At 45.3% G+C, this 24870-nt stretch overlaps 1 protein-coding gene across 3 annotated transcripts in view; it reads left to right on the top strand.

Moving 5' to 3' along the window:
- WDR11 (WD repeat domain 11) overlaps positions 1-24870 on the top strand; it is a 71717-nt gene that overhangs the window by 26074 nt on the left and 20773 nt on the right. For 2 of the 3 annotated variants that reach the window (XM_068166128.1, XM_068166130.1), the window contains exons 9-18: positions 319-422; positions 4418-4597; positions 7611-7695; positions 14363-14469; positions 17440-17515; positions 19373-19481; positions 19809-19933; positions 21190-21337; positions 22415-22521; positions 23984-24098. In XM_068166128.1, coding sequence (XP_068022229.1) covers positions 319-422; positions 4418-4597; positions 7611-7695; positions 14363-14469; positions 17440-17515; positions 19373-19481; positions 19809-19933; positions 21190-21337; positions 22415-22521; positions 23984-24098 — 1156 coding nt within the window. The remainder of the gene's footprint in view (positions 1-318; positions 423-4417; positions 4598-7610; positions 7696-14362; positions 14470-17439; positions 17516-19372; positions 19482-19808; positions 19934-21189; positions 21338-22414; positions 22522-23983; positions 24099-24870) is intronic. The other variant, XM_068166129.1, reaches the window with a different exon arrangement.

The following is a 24870-nucleotide window of genomic DNA, read 5'->3' as shown; positions in this document are numbered from 1 at the left end:
CGAATCCAAATACAGTGTATTTGAAAGCCTCTTTTCAATGCTTACTTTAGAGCAAGGGATACACCTGTCTATTATTCTGTTACAAAGCAAGGTGAAATTTATTTTGAATTCTGTATGTTTTTCTGTGCCTTATCTCCTGGAAAAGTTGTTCATGGAAGCTGAGAGTGGGAATAATCTTCTTAAAGTGTTCTCAAATAGGTAACTTTTCAGAACACTGAAAGAACATCCTGAGGAACTAAAAGAGCCCAAGAAAATCAAGAATTTAAGTCAGCAGATGATCCAGGTTTTACTAGGACCTTGTTTTCATTTCTTTTACAGCAGTTCAAGTGCATCACCTTTGTATTCTCCTGTCTCCTTTTGTGGAATTCCTGTAGGAGCATTCCAAAACAAACTCCCTGACCTCTCATTGGACAACATGATTGGTAAGAATTTCTTCCTCTAATATTACTGCTACTCATTACTAATTTTTTTTTAAAGCTAAACATCTACCAACACCTCAGTGTTGAGAAACATTCCAGAAAAATGGTTACCTTTCCATTCTGAAACTCATTTTTTGTTGGAAAAGTGACCAGTACTGCTCAGAGATAAAAAGGTGCAGGTTTGAAGTTGCTTTTGGGGAAACCTGGTGGAGGCAGCTTACCATGGTGGGAGGTTCTTCTGCACTTTTGTGATAAAGAGGATGTTTGGGGCATGATTTTTCTCTTACCTGCATTTACTGTAGTCATTTATGTCATAGAACAGAAATAGAATAGAATAGAATTAACCAGGTTGGAAAAGATCTTCAAGATCAAGTCCAACCTATCACCCAGCACCATCTAATCAACTAAACCATGGCACCAAGTGCCTCATCCAGGCTCTTCTTAAACACCTCCAGTGACGGTGACTCCACCTCCTCCCTGGGCAGTACATTCCATTGGCCAGTCTCTCTTTCTGGGAAGAATTTCTTCCTCACATCCAGCCTAAACCTCCCCTGGTGCAGCTTGAGACTGTGTCGAGGGGAGGGGAGGGGAGGGGAGGGGAGGGGAAGGGAAGGGAAGGGAAGGGAAGGGAAGGGAAGGGAAGGGAAGGGAAGGGAAGGGAAGGGAAGGGAAGGGAAGGGAAGGGAAGGGAAGGGAAGGGAAGGGAAGGGAAGGGAAGGGAAGGGAAGGGAAGGGAAGGGAAGGGAAGGGAAGGGAAGGGAAGGGAAGGGAAGGGAAGGGAAGGGAAGGGAAGGGAAGGGAAGGGAAGGGAAGGGAAGGGAAGGGAAGGGAAGGGAAGGGAAGGGAAGGGAAGGGAAGGGAAGGGAAGGGAACAGACCACAGCACACCATGTTGGAAACACGCGAAACCTCAACACAGGAAACCTCCCCTGGCCCAGACACGGACAGGATTGACAGATTGAGAGCTCTTTCTCGATTCCGTGGGTGGTGGTGCATGGCCGTTCTTAGTTGGTGGAGCAATTTGTCTGGTTAATTCCGATAACAAATGAGACTCTGGCATGCTAACTAGTTACGCGACCCCCGAGCGGTTGGTGTCCAACTTCTTAGAGGGACAAGTGGCGTTCAGCCCCCCGAGATTGAGCAAAACAGGTCTGTGATGCCTGCCCTTAGATGTCCGGGGCCGCACGCACGCTGCACTGACTGGCTCAGCTTGTGTCTACCCTCCGCCGGCAGGCGCGGGTAACCCGTTGAACCCCATTCGTGATGGGGATCGGGGATTGCAATTATTCCCCGTGAACGAGGAATTCCCAGTAAGTGCGGGTCATAAGCTCGCGTTGATTAAGTCCCTGCCCTTTGTACACACCGCCCGTTGCTACTACCGATTGGATGGTTTAGTGAGGTCCTCAGCTCAGCCCCGGCAGGGTCAGCCACAGCTCGGCCCCGGCAGGGTTGGCCACAGCCCTGCCGGAGCATCGAGAAGACAATCAAACTTGACTGTCTAGAGGAAGAACCTGCACTCCTTATTGGACCTGGAGGGGAACACTGTGACTGAAGACGAGGAAAAGGCTGAGGTCCTGAACATCTTCTTTGCCTCAATGTTTAACAGCAAGGCAGGAGTTCAGGACAAGTGGCCTCCTGAGCTGGGTGATGGGGTTGGGGAGCAGTGTAGTGCCCCGGGAATCCATGAGGAATTAGTTGGGGACCTGCTGAGCCACTTGGACACTCACAAGTCTATGGGACCGGATGGGATCCATCCTAGGGTGCTGAGAGAGCTGGCAGATGAGCTGCCAAGCAACTCTCCATCATTTTCCTCCAGTCCTGGTTCATGGGCGAGGTCCCAGGTGACTGAAACTGGCCAATGTGGTCCCCATCCACAAGAAGGGTCGGATGGAGGAACCTGGAAACTCCAGGCCAGTCAGCTTGACCTCAGTGCCAGGGAAAGTGATTATCCTGGGGGCAATAACTGCACCTGAAGGGTGGCCAAGGGCTCAGGTCCAGCCAGCATGGATTTAGGAGGGGCAGGTCCTGTCTCTCCAACCTGATCTCCTTCTGTGATCAGGTGACCCATCTGGTGGCTGTGGGGCAGGCTGTGGATGTGGTCTACCTGGACTGCAGCAAGGCCTTTGACACTGTCCCCCACAGCAAACTACTGTCTAAGCTGTCAGCTCGTGGCTTGGACCGCAACACTGTGTGCTGGGTTAGGAACTGGCTGGAGGCTGAGCCCAGAGAGTGGTGGTGAATGGTGCCACATCCAGCTGGCAGCCAGGCACCAGTGGCGTCCCCCAGGGATCAGTGCTGGGCCCCATCCTCTTTAACATCTTCATTGATGATCTGGATGAGGAGATTGAGTCAGTCATCAGCACATTTGCAGATAACACCAAGTTAGGAGCAGATGTTGGTCAGTCAGAGGGCAGAAAGGCTCTGCAGAGGGACCTCGACCGACTGCACAGATGGGCAGAGTCCAATGGGATGGCATCCAACAAGTCCAAGTGCCGAGGGCTGCACTTTGGCCACAGCAACCCCATGCAGAGCTACAGGCTGGGGTCAGAGTGGCTGGAGAGCTGCCAAACAGAGAGGGACCTGTGGATGCTGATTGACAGCTGCCTAAACATGAGCCAGCAGTGTGCCCAGGTGACCAAGAGGGCCAATGGCATCCTGGCATCCTTGGAATAGTGTGGCCAGCAGGAGCAGGGAAGACATTGTGCCCCTGTACTCTGCATTGGTTAGGCCACACCTTGAGTCCTGTGTCCAGTTCTGGACCCCTCAGTTCAAGAAGGACATTGAGACACTTGAATGTGTCCAGAGAAGGGCAACAAGGCTGGGGAGAGGCCTTGAGCACAGCCCTGTGAGGAGAGGCTGAGGGAGCTGGGATTGTTTAGCCTGGAGAAGAGGAGGCTCAGGGGTGACCTCATTGCCCTCTACAACTACCTGAAAGGTGGTTGTAGCCAGGAAGGGGTTGGTCTCTTCTCCCAGGCAACCAGCACCAGGGGACACGGTCTCAAGCTGTGCCAGGGGAAGTTTAGACTCGAGGTGAGGAGAAAGTTCTTCACCGAGCGAGTCATTCGTCATTGGAATGTGCTGCCCAGGGAGGTGGTGGAGTCACCGTCCCTGGAGGCGTTCAAGAGGGGATTGGACGTGGCACTTGGTGCCATGGTCTAGTCATGGGGTCTGTGGTGACAGGTTGGACTCGATGATCCTCAAGGTCTCTTCCAACCTTAGTGATACTGTGATACTGTGAAATGACCTTTGAGATCATCCAGTCCAACCTATCACCCTACAGCATCTAATCAACTAAACCACGGCACCGAGTGCCTCATCCAGTCTCTTCTTAAGCACCTCCAGTAATGGTGCCTCCACCACCTCTCTGGGCAGCACATTGCTATTGTTCTCTCGTACCTTGCATCACTCAGACTGGTACACAGCAGTGGAATTACATTGTTTGTGTGCTCATCTTTATTGTGTCTGAGCAAACTTGTGGTATTGCTAGCATTAGACTGCACTGAGGTTTTTGCTGTTTGGAGTTAGACCTCCATAAGGCTTTGAATTGGACTAAAAAACAAATGCAAGTAAACAAATGCAAATATTTAAAAATAAATATCTTTAAATCTATAAAATAAATAAATAAAATATTTGTAAATAACCTTAACCCCTCCACAGCATCTCTGGGCAAACTCTGCCTGTGTTTCACCACCTTCATTGTGAACACTGTCTTCCTTACATCTAGGAATCTAAGGAAGATTCCTACATATAAGAAATACTTCTTCCCTGTATCTAGGAGTCTCCCCTCTTTCAGTTTCAGGGCATCACCCCTTGTGCTGCTGAAAGGATTGTCCTCATCTTTCTTAAGAGCCCCCTTTAAGTAGTGAAAAGGCACAGGAAGTTCTCCTGGGAGCCTTCTCTTCCAGGCTGAAGAGCCCCAGCATTCTCAGCCCTCCTTCATGGGAGCAGTGTTCCATCTCCACTTAAAGTTTTATACTAACAGGAGGCTTAATTTTTCAGCAGGGCAAGGCACAATTGCTGGAGAAGAACAGTTGAAGAATTCTGTTCTGCAGGAGGTGCACCTCAAATTTCTGCTGACTGGGCTTCTTTCAGGCCTTCCTTTGCCTCCCTTTGCCATCCGCATGTGCCCACCTCTCACAACCAAAAACATCAAACAGTATGAACCAATCCTTGCTGTTGGTAAGTGCCTTGAATAGATTATTCTTTGCTCTGAAAAGAACACATTCTATACTAAGTAAAAATACAGTTTCTACTGAAGAAAGATGTTTTGACCTTGTGTAACATGGATATCAAACATTGTACTACTTTGCCTCCATCATAGTCTTCAGAGTCTTTTTCTCCTGCCCTGGGTTTAAGTAATGCTACAGAATCACAGGATTATTGAGGCTGGAAAAGACCTCTGAGATCATCAAGTCCAGGCTATGACCTAGCACCATAGTATCAGTTAAACCATGCCACCTAGTGCCACATCCAAACTTATCTTAAATGCCTCCAGGGATGGCACCTCCACCACCTCCCTGGGCAGCCCATCCCAGTGCCTTCCTTAAGAATTGCAATATATTGGCAAGGTAATGGTTAAGCTTGATGATCCAGAGGGTCTTTTCCAACCTAAACCATTCTAGAGGTTTGTATTTATCCTTTCATGCACTCTGACATTGGCCCATTGTTACACTTGCTGTTTCACATGCTGCTCTCACTTCATCCTAAGCATCAATAAACAGGGTTTGCTGCAGCACTGAATTCCTAGAATAAATAAATGAACCTCATAGACACTGTGGTTTTGTTCTGATGTTGGTACCTAAAAACCACACTTTCAGCATGTTGTATTTCCTGAGGGATTCTGCTCTGCCTCGTTACAAATGTAGTTAAGCTCATCTAGATGCTAGAACAGTTACCTGTGAGCCCCTGATTTATTATTGCCTTAGCTTCTGATTTTTCCTGACATGCCCTTTCAGACCACAACAGGGATTTCACAGTGTGTCCATACAGGCTGCTGTCTTTGCAGACTGGAACAGTAGACACAGAGATTTAAAGATTGTGATAAGTTGGTAAATTAGGCCTCCAGGTCTGGGTTGATGTATGTAAGCTATCAGTTGATTCTGGGCTGTGCCAGCCACTTGGGAGATTCTTCTTATTCTTAAGGTTGACTGCTCTCTAGAGCCTTCTTAGATTTCTGAACAGGGCTGAGGTCTACCACAAAGCAGAATATTATGCAGGGGCTTGTAAAGAGGCTATCACTCCAGTAATGAAAGTGCCATAATAATGCATGAATGTATTGTGTACTTATTGTAATACTGCTATTATTACTGAGCTACGGGTTGCACCAATAGCTGTGCCTTAAACTGGGGGCAAGCTCTCAGTACATGATGTGATGCTGCTAAAATGTAATTTCTGAGTTTTATATGAGCTGTAGCAGTTAAAACAGGTGAAGCATAATGATCAGGAAACTAACAAGTGTGTATAAACTGCATGTCCAGCAAGGCCGGGCTGCGTTCCAGGCTTGAGGTACCTGAATGGTGTCCATTGTTGTATTTAGTAAAGTTGATATGAGTGTAAAAGAAAAAAAGAGAAGAACAGCTAAGTCTGAAAGAAAATTGTAGCTTTCAGCACTACAGAAGACTTTTTTGATCTAGTTGAAGCTGAAAGCTGCTAAGTTACTGATGTGGCATTTGGAAGAGCTCATCATTTCAGGGATCAGAAAGCAGAATTGCGTTAATGATTTGGCAAAATCTACTCATGAGCTTCCCCTGAGATTGTTGGTGCATAACAGTGAATACTTGATGCATTCCTTCCTCTTTAGCCATCAAAACAAAAAGAAACATTCTTTACCTGCCACTGCCTGTGTTCTGAAAATGCAAGAGCAGTGAGCATATTTTCTACAGACTCCCCAAGTCATAGTATCATCATAGTATCATAGTATCATTCAGGGTTGGAAGGGACCACAAGGATCATCTAGTTCCAACCCCCCTGCCATGGGCAGGGACACCCCACACTAGATCAGGCTGGCCAGAGCATCATCCAGCCTGGGCTTAAACACCCCCAGGGACGGGGCCTCAACCACCTCCCTGGACAACCCATTCCAGGGCTTCACCACTCTCATGGGGAAGAACCTCCTCCTCACATCTAGCCTGAATCTCCCCGCCTCCAGCTTCATTCCATTCCCCCTAGTCCTATCACTCCCTGAGATCCTGAGAAGTCCCTCCCCAGCCTTCCTGTAGGCCCTCTTCAGATACTGGAAGGCCACAATTAGGTCACCTGGGAGCCTTCTCTTCTGCAGACTGAACAGCCCCAACTCCTTCAGTCTGTCCTCATAGGAGAGGTGCTCCAGCCCTCTGATCATCCTTGTGGCCCTTCTCTGGACACCTTCCAGCACCTCCACATCCCTCTTGTAATAGGGGCTCCAGAACTGGACACAGTACTCCAGGTGGGGTCTCACCAGGGCTGAGTAGAGGGGGAGGATCACCTCCCTCGACCTGCTGGCCACACTTCTCCTGATGCAGCCCAGGATCTGATTGGCTTTGTGGGCTGCAAGTGCACACTGAGAGCTCATATTGAGCTTCTTGTCCACCAGCACCCCTAAGTCTCTCTCCTCAGGGCTGCTTTCCAGCCAGTCACTGCCCAGCCTGGATTTGTGCCTGGGATTGCCTCGACCTAGATGCAGGACCCTGCCCTTGCTCTTATTGAACTTCATGAGGTTGGCTTGTGCCCACCTCTGCAGCCTGTCCAGGTCCCTCTGGATGGCCTCCCTTCCCTCCAGCGTGTCTGCTGCACCACACAGCTTGGTGTCATCAGCAAACTTGCTGAGGGTGCACTCAATGCCACTGTCCATGTCACCCACAAAGATGTTGAACAAGACAGGTCCCAGGGCTGATCCCTGAGGGACTCTGCTTGTCCCTGGCCTCCACTGGGACATGGCAAAATGTGTTGATCCACATAGATCTTACTGCCTGCAGAGAATCTTGGAGGATTTTATATTTGGAGTTTAAGCTCTAGAAATCAAAATACCTTTTCTCAAGTTAAAAATGTAAGTCAGAGGTGTTAAAAAAAAAAAAAAAGAAAAAGAAAAGGGGGGTGGAGGGGTAGAAAAAAAATATAAATAGCTGTAGACCCTGCATTTTCACTGGAGTTTGAAGTGGAACATAAGCCAAGTCTGTATTTACTGGTTTGGGTTTTTTTACACCACTCTTTCTAGGTACAAGTAATGGCTCTGTCCTGGTCTTTCATCTTACAAGTGGACTCTTGCACAAAGAGTTAAGCATCCATTCCTGTGAAGTCAAGTAAGTTTTCAGTCTTGATTCCTACTGTAATCCTTCTGGGAGAGAAATATCAACACATCTAACTAATGTTGTACCAGCAAGGTGCGTGGCTTGCTTCATTGTTTATGACACTCAAGAAAATCAGCTGTTGAGTGGTCTGACCTAGCAGTATCCTTGCTGTGTATGAGCAGAAACAAGCTGTCAAAACTGGAGTGAAAATGACATTGAACTAAATATTTGTGTTGCATCTATGCACTGCTGGGCTAGGATGCATATCAAGTACTTCCAGTTTCTTTAGTGCATGGTAGTACACAGTCTTTTTAGGGCAGGAAACTTTATGACAGTGTCTTCCCAATCTAACAGTGACTCACAGATGGTGTGCTTTGAAACAGGTTGCCCAGGGAGGTGGTAGATTCAGATTGGATGTTAGGAAGAAGCTCTTCCCCATGAGGGTGGTGAGAGCCTGGCACAGGTTGCCCAGGGAGGTGGTGGAAGCCTCATCCCTGGAGGTTTTTGCAGCCAGGCTGGATGTGGCTGTGAGCAACCTGCTGTAGTGTGAGGTATCCCTGCCCATGGCAGGGGGATTGGAACTGGATGATATTTGAGGTCCCTTCCAACCCTGAAACAACTGTAGTTTGTACATCAAGGTTTATTTGCTTTGCCCCATTGGGGCTGAAATTGCTACTGAGAGTTCTAGCCCTAACTGAAGTAAAAAAAGAGGTTTAACACCAAATACAGGGCTCAGTATTTATCCATGCTGAGAACACTGATAGACAACTCGTGTCAGAGTTGTGACTTGAAGTCTTCATCAGGTTGTGGTCTCCATCTCAATGTTGACTTGGTGCAAAGTACAGGTGACTGAGAATGGGTAGCTCTGAGAATTCATTATGGAGAGAATTCATTATGGAGAGACCTGCTTTGAATCTGCCACCAAAATCCCAAAAGTACATTTGTGGTGTGATTAGGCAGCACTCTAAGAGTAGAATTCCCCTTTCTGTTCTAAACCATTTGAGTTTTTGGTTTCATACCATTAGCTACGTACTATTTTCAGTTTATTTTCTATAAGGCAGCACAGGGTATTCCTGCTTCTTTTTTCTTCTCATTAAGGTGACTAGAGAATTCAGAATAAAACCCCCTGATATCATTTCACAGTTGTGGGAAACAACAACAGCAGAACAACCAAACATTGGAAAACTGCTTTATCTTTTAGTTAAGTTTTATGTATTCTTAGTTTGGGGCTTGCACTTTGTAAATGTTCTGATGCTTTTGGAAAGCTTCAGGAAGATGTTATCATAGTATCATAGTATCATTCAGGGTTGGAAGGGACCACAAGGATCATCTAGTTCCAACCCCCCTGCCATGGGCAGGGACACCCCACACTAGATCAGGCTGGACAGAGCCTCATCCAGCCTGCTCTTAAACACCTCCAAGGACAGGGCCTCGACCGCCTCCCAGGCAGAGAGGGACCTGGGGGTGCTGGTTGATGGTAGGCTGTACATGAGCCTGCAGTGTGCCCAGGCAGCCAAGAGGGCCAATGGCATCCTGGCCTGCATCAGGAAGAGTGTGGCCAGCAGGAGCAGGGAGGTCATTCTGCCCCTGTACGCTGCACTGGTTAGGCCACACCTCAAGTCCTCTGTCCAGTTCTGGGGCCCTCAGTTTAGGAAGGAGGTTGACTTGCTGGAACGAGTCCAGAGAAGGGCAACAAAGTTGGGGAGGGGCTTGGAACACAGCCCTGTGAGGAGAGGCTGAGGGAGCTGGGGCTGCTTAGCCTGGAGAAGAGGAGACTCAGGGGTGACCTTACTGCTCTCTACAACTACCTGAAGGGGGGGTTGTAGACAGGCAGAGGTTGGTCTCTTCTCCCAGACAGCCAGCACCAGAACAAGAGGACACAGTCTCAGGCTGCCCCAGGGGAGGTTCAGGCTGGAGGTCAGGAGGAAGTTTTACACAGAGAGAGTGATTGCCCATTGGAATGGGCTGCCCAGGGAGGTGGTGGAGTCACCATCGCTGGAGGTGTTCAGGAGGAGACTTGACAGGGTGCTGGTTTCAACTCTGACTCTATCTTATCACCCCCAGACTCTTGCCTAAGGGGACTAGTTTCATCCCCTTCCCCCTTCAAATCTAGTTTAAAGCCCTGTCGATGAGACCTGCCAATTCCCTTCCCAGGATCTTTTTACCTTTGGGGCACAGGCCGTTCTCATATACTGTGACCTTTCCCCTTCTCTGGGACAGATGTGCTCTATCTGTTGCCAGCTGGCCTGGTGCAGTGGAAAGTTCCCCAAGATCAAAAACCCCAAAATTCTTTTGACTGCACCAGCCTCTAAGCCACTTGTTGACTAAGCTGCTGACCTGTTCCTTCTTGTATTCCCTCCTGCAGCTAAGGGTATTGATGAAAAAATTATTTGTGCACCTGACCCCTCAACCAGGTCTCCCAGGGTCCTGAAGTAATTTTTTATAGCCCTGGGAGTTCTGGTTGCAGCATCATCATTCCCTAACTGCATAACTAGTAAGGGATAGTAGTCAGAGGGCTGCACCAGGCTAGGCAGCCTTCTGGTAACATCATTAACTTGGGCTCCTGGGAGATAACAAACTTCCCTATGAGATGGGGCTGGCTGACATATGGGGCCCTATGTTCCCCTCAGGAGGGAATCACCAATAACAATTATCCTTCTCTTTTTTTTGTGGGAGCAGGTCCTGATGCCAGGGGAAGGCTGCTTAACCTTAGGCTGCTTTGCCTTAGGTTGTTTAACCTTAGGCTGTTTAACCTCAGGGAGAACCCCAGATGGTGTGTCCTCCGGCATCAGGATCACCTCACCCTCGATCTCCAGTGCCCCATACCTGTTTTCCAAGAGCAGTGGGGAAGGTGAGGGGAGGCAAGGAGGTTTTACTTTGTGTCTTTTGAGAGGAACCTGCGTCCATTCCCCTTTGCTTTTTGGATAACCAGCCTCTGCTGGGAGAGCCTGCAGAGCCTGCTTACTCTGGTTCATCTCCTTCCTCCTCTGGTTCATCTCTTTCCTCCTCTGGTCCATCTCTTTCCTACATTCCCTTACACATGTCCCTGCTGACTGCAGGGGGGTTGGACTGGATGAGCTATGGAGATGTCTTCCAACCGAAAGCATTCTGTGTGATTCTGTGAATTAGAAGGACCACAGAATAACTAAGTCTGCTACCTGCTCTAAGTGGAGCACTCTAAGCTGTTGTGGTGTGAAAGGAGATGATAATGTAGCTTTGGTGCAGAGGAGAATATATTGGAGATGTGGTGTAGCTTCTGGCTGAGCACAAGTGGTGCTTTTGTAATGCCTCTCAGTGCTGATTTTGTGTATTCTGATAACTGTGAGCAGAGCAGTGCTTGTTGTTCCTTTCCACTGAAGCTTAACAAGGTCAAGGTTGCAGCAGGTTTAATTTTTAGAATGAAAATCTGGTTACAAGAAGAATGTGTATGGCCTGCAGACAAAACTTGGACTTGGCTGCATTACAAACAAGCTTTAGCAGCTGAATTTCAGTTGAGCCTCCTTGGGGAAGCTGCTTTACAAACATTCATCGCCTACTGGGAAGAAAAAAACCTTCCTCACCTGCAGGAAAGATGACTGAAAAATGGCAGCCACTTGTGTCAGCCAGGTTGGGATGCGAGCTTTATTTCTGTGCAGTGGTAAACACAGGTTGCCTGGCAAGCATAAACAATGCTGCAGTGAAACCCTGTGTGTTTGGAATGGAATCCTGATGCCCCCATGATGAGATCTGCCATTAGCTCAGGCACACCACGTTCAGCACTTAATTGTAATTTCTTCTTCTTAACCTTCCTCTTCTTAAAAATCTGCTTTGACTGCTGATTTTCACTTGGGGACATGTGCACCATACAGATACTTCTGAAGTACCAGGAAAATTGTTTTTGGATAATGAAATTGGAGGCTGTGCTTTCTGCTAATATGATTGAGACCTTAATAGCATTTTCATTTGAGATATGATTTGATTTCCAGTTTTCCCTTTCTCTTTTAAAGTCATAGGATCAGAGAGTCTTGCAATTATTGAGTACCAGCTGCCTTCTCATAAAGTCATAACCACCCATGCTCAACTAGAAAAGTCATTTGTGTTTTAAGCCTCTGTCATTTGTTTGCATTGGAAACATTAATCCAAATGACTGAACTTGACCCCTGAAGTAACTGAGGCAAGCTGAATACATAGAATCCTGAACTTCATATTTTTGAGAGTGGATCCAGCCTGAGAAATAGTTTACAGCTGAGTGTAACCCTTAATTCTAGTAGGCAAGGTGTCTTCTGTTGGGAAGTGTGTCCAGCAGATCAAGGGAGGCTCTCCTCCCCCTCTACTCTGCCCTGGTGAGGCCACACCTGGAATATTGCATCCAGTTCTGGGCTCCACAGTTCAAGAGGGACAGGGATCTGCTGGGGAGAGTCCAACAGAGGGCTACAAGGATGATGAAGGGACTGCAGCACTGCCTGGTGAGGAGAGGCTGAGAGCCCTGGGGCTGGTTAGTGTGCAGAGGAGAGGACTGAGAAGGGCATTTAATAAATGTTTATAAATATCTGAGGGCTGGGGGTCAGGGAGGAAGGTACAGGCTCTGCTCACTTGCTCCCTGGGATAGGACAAGGGGCAGTGGATGGAAACTCCAGCACAGGAAGTTCCACCTCAACATGAGCAGGAACTTCTTCACTGTGAGGCTCACAGGGCACTGGAGCACAGAGGTTGTGGAGTCTCCTTCTCTGGAGACTTGCAGGCCCCATCTGGATACATTCCTGTGCGACCTGCACTAGATTCTGTGTTCCTGCTCTGGCAGGAGGTTGGGCTTGATCTCCAGAGGTCCCTTCCAACCCCTGACATCCTGTGAGCCTGTGAAATTGTGCAAATGGGCCTTCAATGGGGAAGGACATTACTTGTTTCCTTCATTAAAACTTGAATCTTCAGATTCTCAGGTGCTGTGAGTGACAAGAAGAATGGTATTGTTTCAGGGGCAAGCAGTTAGCTAAGGTTTCCTTTTCCCTGTGAGTATCTTGGGTTTCTGTAGCTTTGTATTGGTATTGACAGATGGCTAAAGAACAGCAAAGTAAAGGGCATGTCCTGTTACATCTGAGCTGGTGAGAGAAGTGTAGGAAATGCCTCTGGTCTTTGGGAATGGTGGATAACTCCTGGCAGTTAGAAGGCATTCTGAGCATTCTGTGCTTTTTCCAAAACCACAGAGCAGAATAGCTGATAAAGATCAGATAGGTGTCAGAATTCCACCTTCTTTCATTTCAGAAAGCTCCCTGTGTTTGCAACCCTGCAGAGACTCCAGTGTCTCTGCAGTGTTATTGCAACTGTAGGCTTCTATTCAGTCATCCCTGTGATGTTTCAATTAATAATTGAATACACCTCTTCTTGATTGAAAAACTGTAGGCTTCTATTCAGTCATTCCTGTAAGGTTTCAATGAATAATTGAATACATCTCTTTTTGATTGAATGAACTTTCATAGCTCCTGTTAGGAAGATGAGTGACTTTGCTCGAGGACTTGGAATAAAGCTTGCTGCTTGGGTTTTATTTGTTTGTTTTTAAGATAGAGCTACACTAATGATGAATATGTCTGTACTTTGTATGTGGAAAGTACTGTGGGAATGATTTATTCCCTCCTGCCCTTTCGTTGCATTGCCTTTGGGAACCTTCCCCTTAATACAATGTGAGCTGGATTTACTGACAGAAAATCCTAAGTACTGTTGTTTGTCTTTCTCATATTTCAAATATGTTCATGCAAGACAGACCATGATTGTACTTTTGATGTAAGGGAAGAATTAGCTGTCCTGGAGATGGTTCTTGAGTAATCTATGTTAGAAGGATTTGAGGAACACCTAAATCCTCTTATCCATGTGAAAATGAACTTGGGCATCTGTATGTATTGGAGCAGTCCCAGTTTTCTCTTAGATTAGTTCCTTGATTTATTTCACAGATGAAGCAGTTGGCAATTTATGCTGGCACAAAGTGTGTGTGGGAAAGGGGAGCAGAGGATTGTCTCCTTTTGGAGACACCTAGTGCCACCTAGTGCCACTTTCTCTCTTTCTGTGGCCTGTGCTGTATTTGAGGGATTTGCTCAGAATCCATTGTGGTGACCATGTGTTGTACGCAGTGTAACCTGACATCCTTGCAACACTTCAAGGTAATTTGGTTTGCGGATGCCTAAGAAAAAGGCCAAGATTTTAGTCACTGTGTGATAACCTTTGACATCTGTTCAGACCCTCTCTTTCAGTTTCATCTTTCTTTCTTCTCTCTCTGTGCTCAAAGAATGAAGTCTCCTCACTCTACTATCCGTACAGCTATTTTCCTATATCCTGGCAGATTTGAGTTACTTGGTTGTTCTTCCCATTTGGTAGAGCACTGATTTAATCAGTGCAGGGCTTTTAGTCTGCTCTAGTGCTGAGTATCTGTGATGGATTTGCACAAAAGCTGCCAGTGTTTCCAACTGAGATTTTGAGCAAGAGCTCGTGTAGTCTGAGCAGAGAGCTCGTAGTAACTTTACATTGTAGTTGTAAACGTGTAGTTTCTTTTTATGCTTAAATATAGTGTTTCCATCAAGTGTATAAAACTTGCTTCTGGGCTGTTGTCAAATTGAAGAATATGCATAGAAAAAAAAAAAATAAGTAAAAATTGTGCTTCAGTCCATTTGAATATTTTGGATAAAGTGCTCCTTTTGCTCTCTCCTGATGACAGGGGGATCGAGTGGATAAGCTTGACCGGCTTTATTTCCTTTGCCACATCAACACCTAACAATCTGGGACTAGTAAGGAATGAGCTGCAGCTGGTGGACCTACCAACAGGTCAGTATCTCCTGAGAAATCTGTAGAAGAGGCTGACAGATTTGCTAGGGAGTGACAAACCTAAGTTCTTACTGACTGTCATGACAAGACAAAATAATACAGAGGAGTTTTCACTGGTTCTGCTCTTCTGTCCTTGTGAAGCTGGGTAATGTGTTCCATCTGGTGCTCTCCAGACAGACTTGAAACAAAACCTTTGCAAAGATGTCTGTGGTTGGGACTTACTGGCAGGATGAATATTATGTCAGCAGGAGGTAGAGAGGCATTCACACAGCATGGGTATTAGTCAGATATTTTGTCCACAAAATGCATAGGTTTCCAAATGTGTTTTGTCTCAACCTGCACCCAATCTTTCATGTGCACCTGAAATAGTGTGGAGCCATTTTTTGTGGTTTGGAGCAGCAAGAGATAATTTTTCAGAATAGGCCAGGCATGTGGCCAGAATCTGAGTGTGTGTATGAATGTAAAATTTGTGGATTCATGGAATAGTTTGAGTTGGAAGGGACCTTAAAGATCATCTAGTTCCAACCCCCCCTGCTATAGGCAGGGGCACATTCCACTAGACCAAGTTGCTCAAGGCCTCATCCAGCCTGGCCTTGAACACCTCCAGGGAGGGGGCAGCCACAACCTACCTGGGCAACCTGTGCCAGTGTCTCCCCACCCTCACTATAAAGAATTTCTTCCTAATCTCCATTCTAAATCTACTCTCCTCAGGCTTCAATCCATTCTCTCTCATCCTGTCACTAGAAGCTCTTGTAAAAAGTCCATCCCCAGCTTTCTCGCAGGCCCCCTTCCAGGTACTGGAAGGCTGATTTAAGGTCTACCCAGAGCCTTCTCTTCTCCAGGCTGAGCAGCCCCAGCTCTCTCAGTCTGTCTACATAGAAGAGGTTCTCCAGCCCTCTGATCATCTTTGTGGCCTCCTCTGGACCTGCTCCAGCAGTTTGATATTCTTATGCTGGGGACATCAGAACTGGATGCCGTAGTCCAGGTGTGACCTCACGAGAGCAGAGCAGAGTAAAGGGGAGGACTCTTTTGTAAAGGATTTGTAAGGTTAACAAATAAAAGCACTGTTTAAAAGACACTGTTGATAGCAAACCCAACAGGTTATGTGTGTTTTTCATCTCTCCTGGCCTTCTAATGCATGGTTTGTGATTGAGCTCAATATTTGCACAATACTAGGAGGTGTAATTTGGGAGATTAGATAGCCCCAAACAGGAAGCACTTCAATAACTTTAAATTAGTTTTGAATGTGAAAAGCTGAAGTCACTTCATCTGTAATTGAAGAGCCTGAATCTTCCAACATGTGGCTTATTCTGAATTGGTTTGTGCAGCATAAAGTGGCTTTGCACATTCTTTTCTAAAGAACAGGGAGAAGACTCAGTTTTTGTGTTTACAGGGTGCTGCACAAAGAGGCTGTCATTTTAATGTCACAATACTGTAATTTTTTTCCTGATGGTGTCTTTTGTTCACTTGTTTCAAATGAAAAGAGAAAAGGCATGTGTGCTTCGTCAAATTCCTTTTCATGTAAAATGGGAGTTTGATTTTTCACTCAGCTTGTAAATCAGTATTGGAACAGTGATAAACAGAAGTGAGGAAAGGCTCAGTATTTCTACAGGCAACCAAGTTGCAAATAAATGTGAGCACTGATCTCTACAACTACCTGAAGAGAGGTTGTAGTCAGGTGGGGGTTGGTCTCTTCCCTCAGGCAACCAGCGCCAGAACAAGAGGACACAGTCTCAAGCTGTGCCATGGGAGGGTTAGGCTGGAGGTGGGAGAAAGTTCTTCCCAGAAAGGGGAATTGGCCATTGGAATGTGCTGCCCAGGGTGGTGGAGTCCTCATCTCTGGAGGTGCTCAAAAAGGTTTGAAGCCATGGTTTAGTTGTCAGGAGGTGTTGGGTGATAGGTTGGACTTGATGATCTCGGAGGTCTTTTCCAACCGTATTGATTCTATGATTCCCTCACAGTGACACCACAGTGTATATTTTGCTTAAAAAGCATAACTTTTCCTCTTTTAAAACTTAGAAGAAACTGCATAACTGTTTGACTGTGGGTTCTTCCATCACTAATTAGCCCAGTTTTCCATTCTGGCACTCAGGAAGCTGTGCTGATTTGTATTTACTTCATGAATACTTCGGCAAAATTCTCATTTTCCTTTCTGAACAACAAGAGGGAAGAAAATTCCTGGGGTGTTTGATCACTAATGAAGACAGTAGAGGTGGGAGGTTTGCTGTAGCCTGGCCTCTGACATGAGAGCACTAACAGCGTTGTTGCTGACTAGATTCATTGACATTAATTAGTGTAAGATCAGTAATTGAGCTATGAGCAGCCACAGGGGTGGCTGAAGTGTGAAAATTTGAATTTGCTTTGAATGCTAAGGAGAATGAAACTTGCATCAGAGGTGTTGTGATACCCTGGTGTTTGTAGGTCATTGTTTTCATGATATGCACAATACCTTCAATTCTACAGCTGATTGTCCAAGGGGATACAATTTTGGAAGGTAGGATGCTAAGTTTTTAAGCCTGGAAAAGAAGAGACTGGCTCTGCTGAGTGTAGAATGAGTTAGTGCTTCATCGTGGAAGGATTTTCTGATGTGGTTCATGGCAGAGTGAATTTCTCTTAGAAAACTTGAAATCTACTGATGAGTTTCCAGCTTGTGGAATTGAGAGTCTAGCTCATTGGCTTTGAGTGGAAAATAATAACCCTTTGAACTCTCTTTGTATATGTGTGTAATGTTCATGATGCATCAGTTTCAGTTGTGCTCCTGAAGCAAGTCAGATATTATATTGGACAGCAGAGTTGGCATTGCTTTTGGTCCTTTGAAAGGCAGTAAAACTTTGACAGTGACAAGTTAAATGTAAGGTCTGGTAGGATGCTTGGAGGTGTTCTATTTACAAACAGAATAGTTTATAAACTGCTTCTATGTTTAGTTTAATAACTATTTCTGTTTTCCCCTTCTCCATTTTGGTGTTGCAGGCAGGAGCGTTGCATTCCGTGGGGAGCGAGGCAATGATGAGCCAGCTATTGAAATGATAAAGGTGTCTCATCTGAAGTAAGTAGATGAGCCTGGTGAAGTTCATAAATGATACCTTAACTCATGAAGATCTCCATGACTTGACAGAAATAACAGAAATTCCAGGAAGTAAAAGCAACAACCTTCTCTGAGAGCATGGAAAAATCTTACAACAGCATCAAGAGAAAAATCAGAATATTAGTTCCAAAATGTTAATATCTGTCTGGTTCACTTTGTCTCATCAGGATCATATCACATTGCAAGCTCAGTCACTAATATTGTACTTTGCTTAAGGACATTTTGATGATATTAGGGAGAACAAAAATCCTGAACAACTTTTGTCAGCTTTGATTACGTGATGAGTGAATTCCCTTTGCTGTGGCTTAGGCCTGACTTAAAACTACAAGATTGGCATTAAAGGTGGGATGGATTTTCACATTTATTCACTTGTCCAAGTAATATTTCACACCTGTATAATAACTGTCTGCTGGAAAACCAGATGTGAGGTATGGTTTGAGAAGTCACCTCTCCAGTAAAGACAGGCTGAGAGAGTTGGGGCTGTTCAGTCAGTAGAAGAGGAGGCTCTGAGGAGACCTAATTGTGGCCTCCCAGTATCTGCAGGGGGCTACAAGAAAGCTGGGGAGGGACTTTTGAGGGTGTCAGGGAGTGATAGGACTGGGGGGAATGGAACAAAGCTAGAAGTAGGGAGATTCAGATTGGATGTTAGGAAGAAGTTCTTCCCCACGAGGATGGTGAGGCACTGTCACAGGTTGCCCAGGGAGGTGGTGGAAGCCTTGTCCCTGTAGGATTTTGCAGCCAGGCTGGATGTGGCTGTGAGCAGCCTGATGTAGTGTAAGATGTCCCTGCCCATGGAACATGAGGTCCCTTCCAGCCCTAACACTTCTATGATTCTAAGTCAGCTGATGAATGACCAAACTGTTTACCATCAAATCCCCATTTTGACTTCAGGCTTGTGACAGGAGGCCCTGGTCTTTGTGTTATCAAAGCTAATAATAGTAGTACTCTGTACTTTCCTGTGTAAATGAAATTAAAGTAGTGTTGATTTGAACAAGGCATTGTCTCTAAATTTTAGTAGGTTTCTTTCTTTAGAGAAGGAAAAAAAAACTTGTGTGCGTTCCAGAGAATTTGCAGGAATTCAACCACACAACGAACTTATTACTGCATTAAAAATTAAGGAGTGCCCTGGGCTTAGATGAAGAGAACAGAATGTTGAGAAGAAGACAGACTAATGCAGTTGTGAACAGTAGCTGCAGAGCCTCTCTTGATTTTCAAGTTGAATGTGAGAAGTGGTAGACTGAAGGTGTTTTGCTCATCTAGCTCTGCAGATGAAAGGTCTGAAGTCGTGAACGAGAAGTGGTTTAGAGTAAGAGTATTTTATGTTCATTTATCACTGGATTAGGAATGTGTTATGCATCTGGAGTGGAGGGAAGAAAAAATGTGTCCAGCCACAGCCTTGGCATGTCTGTCTACTATCTTATGCAGTCATCAGCTCAGGTTAAACATGGCTAAACTAGAGGTGTTGCTGCTTTCCCTGTATTCCTGCCCTTGGCTTCTGTATAGCAATTGAGCAGTACCCCTTGACAGAGCTGTCTAATTCTTCTAGCTTTGAATCATAGACTTGTTTTGGGTGGAAAAGACTTGTAAGAGCTCTTTCAGCTTTGAAGGAGGACTGTATTTCAGAAAGACTCTCTTTCACCTCATTAACTCAGAGAAAATCACAAGTTTCAGGGTGAGATTTGAGTCATGTGAATTTTCTCTGCTTCCTCGGGTTTTGAGCCTTTCCAAAGTGCTGATACTAACATCACTTGTGAAGTAAAATGCTCAAATTAAAGGGTAATGACTACTTTTGATGAAGTAAACTCTTACTTGTTTTAGGCAGTACCTAGCTGTAGTATTTAAAGACAAACCACTGGAGATCTGGGATGTCAGAACATGCACTCTGCTCAGAGAAATGTCCAAAAACTTCCCAACAGCAACTGCTCTGGTAAGGAATAACATCTGTTACTTACTGTTTAGTAAATGTAGTGTGTAGAAATCTATGAACAATTTTGCATCAGAGTATTACTACACCTGTAGCACACAGATAAGTGCTTTCACCCTTCTGTTTTCATTTGTCATCAAAGAGAGGCAAGAAAAACAAAAGGCAATCCTGGTATAAAATTCTGATCGACTGCTTGGGTGGTGGAGGGAGCAGTATCATAGAAAGCAATCTTCATTGAAATCATTATAATGAACAGGAAAAAAAACCAGCAGTAAATTCAGAGAATAAATCTCTGTGTTTTCCATATTTTCCTGGACATTTATTTCACAGGAGTGGTCACCTTCTCATAACCTGAAAAGCCTGAGGAAAAAGCAGTTAGCGGCTCGCGAGGCCATGGCCCGGCAGACAGTTGCATCAGACACTGAAGTTAGCAGTGTAGAATCTTCTGTGATCAGGTATTTCTCACTCTCATTTTATGAGATTTTTATTCAGTTGCTGTTTTTTTACCACATGCCATTGTTCTGTAGAGCAGAATATTTTGGAACCCATTCTTGGGGCCATGCTGTTTGTTCAGCCTGGAAAAGAGGAGGCTGCAGGGAGATCTAATAGTGGCCTTCAAGTATGTGAAGAGGGCTACAAGAAGGATGGAAAGAGACTGTGTACAAAGACCTGCATTGATAGGACAAGGGGCAATGGCTTCAAACTAGAACAGAGCAGATTTAGATTGGATGCTAGGAACAAGTTCTGCACCATGAGGGTGGTAGAACACTGGAACAGGTTGCCTGGGAAGGTTGGGGCCCCATCCCCAGAGATAATATGAGTGAGGCTTGACAGGGCTCTGGGCAACCTGCTCTGGTTGAAGATGTCCCTTATAACTGGATGACCTTTGGAGGTCCCATCCAACCCAAGTCATCCTATGATTCTAGGAAACCAATTTTATGGGCCTCCCTTTAGCTTTTAGGTGTGGAACTTTGATTTACTGCTGAACGAAAGAAATGGGGTACCTGTGTCTGCCAAGTGTGTCTGTAGCAGTCTAGTAGTTACTTGGTCCTTGTAGTAAAAAGCTCTTTATTTGCCCCTGAACGTTTCCACAAGTGTATGAATGAGTTAACTGGTGCTTCTGTGATGCACTGAATTTAGGGAGCAATGCTCAGCTGATAGAAGGAAATATTTTAGCCCCTGTAGGCCACAGACCTTGGGAACAAACTGCAACTATGTAGAGAGAAAAAAGCCTTTAGCTAATTACCGACGGCCATTGTGACTCAGGAAGCCCCACAACTACCTGAGAATTAGAGCTGGTAAACATTGCAAGAGAGTCTTTTGTTTTCTCTCTGAACTTAGATAAGAGATGCTTCATCGTTTGCCTTTTGTCTAACACCTGCCTGGGCCTTCCCCAGCGATGTGTGTTCCCTGGTATTTTCTCCGCAGCCAATCATGAATCTGTAACTGTCGGATGGACGCATTTAATTGCCAATCACTAGTTACTTCTGATTATGTTAGCCTATATAAAGAACATACTTTGTACAATAAAGTAGACACTTTGCTTGCATCAAGCTTTGTCTCCATCTCTCAATCGCGGTACTTCTGGAGAAATGGCTCTGCAGGTTGTACACGGTTTTGCTCTGCCTATGTGCATTAGTTGGGGAGAATTTGCCTTGCCATTGTAATTTCAAGAAAGAAATATTTGTATCTCCTTGTGTTCTCTTTCAAGTTTGTTACAGGAGGCTGAAAGTAAATCAGAGCTGAGCCAGAACATCTCTGCCAGAGAGCACTTTGTGTTTACAGGTGCTGATGGGCAAGTTTATCATCTCACAGTAGAAGGAAACTCTGTAAAAGACAGTGCAAGAATTCCTCCTGATGTGAGTTTCAGTTTTCTGTATCGTTGACGCTTTAGTTCATTTCTTTTTTTCTTGGCTATGATTGCCTGAAAAAATACCACAGGATATGCATTGTAGGGGTGAGGAGCTAGTAGTGGTAGATGGCCATTGCATCAGTAGTTTGAAATGTGAAATAAAAATTCCAACTTAAACACTGCAGCAGTTCTCTTTTCACAATCTTGTGTATTGCTACTGAGAACACCATGGAAAGAAATGGGTTGGGGTTGTGTGTTTGGTTGGGTTTTGTTTCACAAGTTAAAATCTACACAGGGTCTCTCAGAATAAATTCCATGACAAGGATTTTATTAAAGCACATATGAAAAAGAAACTTGCATGGGAAAAGGGGGTGGTATGGAAACATGGTTGTGTTTTGTTAGTGGATGTCTCTTATGGCTTAGTTGATTAGATGGTGTTGGATGATGGGTTGGACACAAGGATCTCGAAGGTCTCTTCCAACCTGGTTAATTCTCTTCTATTCTAAAAGCAGTAAGTCTGCATTCAGTACAAGGGTTGGGGTGATGCGTGGTAAACGCTCCTCTTCCAACCTGGTTTATTCTGTTCTATTCTCTTATGTCATAGGGAGAGCTTGAGTGGGCCAGAGCTCTCTTTTGTGAGTGTTAAGTTTGGGTTTTCCCCAGTTATTCTGAAGAGCAATCTTGCTTCTTTTTTTTTCTTCCTTTTTCCACTTGCTCTTGAAGGCTTTGATGAATGGAACTCACAAATAGGAAATCTTTTATTATTGCTTAGTGTTGTGATTGATGAGCTCTGTCATGTCGCTGTTCCCTTGCAGCAAGAGACAGAGAAGTGATTTGCATTGCTTTAAACCCAGAATTTCTCACAGGGAAATTTCTTTTGAAGCACATTGAAGGAAATGTGTCTGACTGGATAAATGCTTCTATTCAACAGAATTATTTCCTTTCCTCAGTGGGCAGAATTTGGTCTTGCACATCATGTCACATATTTATTTTTCTGAGAAAGAAATGCTAGTGTTGAAATGTTTGTTCCTGTGTTTGGCTCTGTTAATCACAATATTTCACTCTGCTTCTTAAATACTTGCAGGGCAGTATGGGTAGCATTACATGCATTGCCTGGAAAGGGGATATCCTGGTTCTTGGAGATGTTGATGGAAACTTGAACTTCTGGGATTTGAAAGCTAGAGTGTCCAGGTATGAGTGCAAATTCAATCTGACAAACATCAGATGATGAGTGTTAGAATGTTTGGGGAAGGTTTTTTTTGCCCCTCCTCATTTTTAATCTTCACTATGAGAGGTCTGCCCAGGGAGGTGGTGGAGTCACCATCACTGGAAGTATCACAGTATAACTAAGGTTGGAAGAGACCTCGAGGATCATCGAGTCCAACCTATCACCACAGACCTCATGACTAGACCATGGCACCAAGTGCCACGTCCAATCTCCTCTTGAACACCTCCAGGGATGGTGACTCCACCACCTCCCTGGGCAGCACATTCCAATGACGAATGACTCGCCCGGTGAAGAACTTTCTCCTCACCTCGAGTCTAAACCTCCCCTGGCGCAGCTTGAGACTGTGTCCCCTTGTTCTGGTGCTAGTTCCCTGGGAGAAGAGACCAACCCCTTCCCGGCTACAGCCACCTTTCAGGTAGTTGTAGAGGGCAATGAGGTCACCCCTGAGCCTCCTCTTCTCCAGGCTAAACAATCCCAGCTCCCTCAGCCTCTCCTCACAGGGCTGTGCTCAAGGCCTCTCCCCAGCCTTGTTGCCCTTCTCTGGACACGTTCAAGTGTTTTGATGTCCTTCTTAAACTGAGGAGCCCAGAACTGGACACAGGACTCAAGGTGCAGCCTAACCAGTGCAGAGTACAGGGGCACAATGACTTCCCTGCTCCTGCTGGCCACACTATTCCTAATGCAGGCCAGGATGCCATTGGTCCTCTTGGCCACCTGGGCACACTGCTGGCTGATATTTAGGCAGCTGTCAATCAGCACCCCCAGGTCCCTCTCTGTTTGGGAGCTCTCGGCTACTCCGACCCCAGCCTGTAGCTCTGCATGGGGTTGCCATAGCCAAAGTGCAGCACTCGGCACTTGGATTTGTTGAATGCCATCCCATTGGATTCTGCCCATCTGTCCAGTTGGTTAAGGTCCCTCTGCGTGTTTAAGAAGTGTTTAAGAGGAGCCTGGATGAGGCACTTGGTGCCATGGTTTAGTTGCTTAGATGGTGTTGGGTGATCGGTTGGACTCGGTGATCCCAGAGGTCTTTTCCAACCTGGTTAATTCTGTATTCTGTCATCTGTGAGTTTTGAGGTAAAAAATGCAAGGATTTTGAAATAAATTTTCACAGAATGACAACTGTGTTACCATTCTCTTGCATTCTCAGCTGAAGTAAAATATTTTATCAGCATTTTTGAGCCAGCTAAGTGCTCCTGTTCAGTCTGCAATGACTTCTAACAAAGTGTTAAGCGTTGTGTTTATTTCAAGCATTTCATCTGTTTAGGATACCCTGGAAAGTTGTTTGTGTCTGTAGAGAGAGAGAGAGATAGATTGTTCTCAGTCTGTACAGTGTCAGGATCTGCAATGTTCATGAAGAGGATTTAACTGCCTCTCAGTATTAGGTGTGGAAGGATTGATGCTGATGTTGCCCTTTTCTTTCCTTAGAGGCATTCCCACGCACCGGAGCTGGGTGAAAAAGATCCGGTTTGCCCCGGGGAAAGGCAACCAGAAACTCCTTGCAATGTACAACGATGGAGCAGAAATCTGGGACTCAAAAGAGGTAAGTATCTCCTGCTTTCATGTGCTCTTCATTGCAAAATACACATTATTTCTCAAAACCAGAACAAGTCAGGGGTTAAGTTTGCCTTTGTTGTGATTTCTTGCTGACAGTTGTGTAATGAAGTGGCATGACATTGCCCTTGTAGTTGCAGCATTTTCAAGCTGCCATCAGTGCAAAGTTCTTTTCACTCATAAAGCTGACACTGTCTCCAGCATACCCTTTGTCATTCTTCTGTAATGGTTATTGAGGCAGGCATGAAAAGTTTAATGGGGAGTCCTCAGTCTTACAGTCTATGGACACAAGAGTATTTTTCCTTACAGATTTCATGTGTTAGGGAGTGCCAGAAAGCAGGAGACACTTTGTTACTTAACATTCTTAGAAGGGAATGGGATGGGATGGGAGGGGAGGGAATGGGATGGAATGGAATGGAATAGAATAGAATGGAATGGAATAGGATAGGATAGGATAGGATGGAATGGAATGGAATGGAATGGAATGGAATGGAATGGAATGGAATGGAATGGAATGGAATGGAATGGAATGGAATGGAATGGAATGGAATGGAATGGAATGGAATAGAATGGAATAGAATGGAATAGGAATAGAATGGAATAGAATAGAATAGGAATAGAATAGGAATAGAATAGGATAGAATTAGAATAGAATAGACCAGGTTGGAAGAGACCTTCAAGATCATTGCGTCCAACCTATCATCCAACACCACCTAATCAACTAAACCATGGCACCAAGCACCCTATCAAGTCTCATTCCC

This window comes from Melanerpes formicivorus, unplaced genomic scaffold, assembly GCF_026170545.1.
Source record: "Melanerpes formicivorus ecotype bairdi unplaced genomic scaffold, bMelFor1.0.p_v2 SCAF_97, whole genome shotgun sequence".
Taxonomy (NCBI): Eukaryota; Metazoa; Chordata; class Aves; order Piciformes; family Picidae; genus Melanerpes; species Melanerpes formicivorus.
This window is presented reverse-complemented; position numbering and strand designations above follow the sequence as displayed.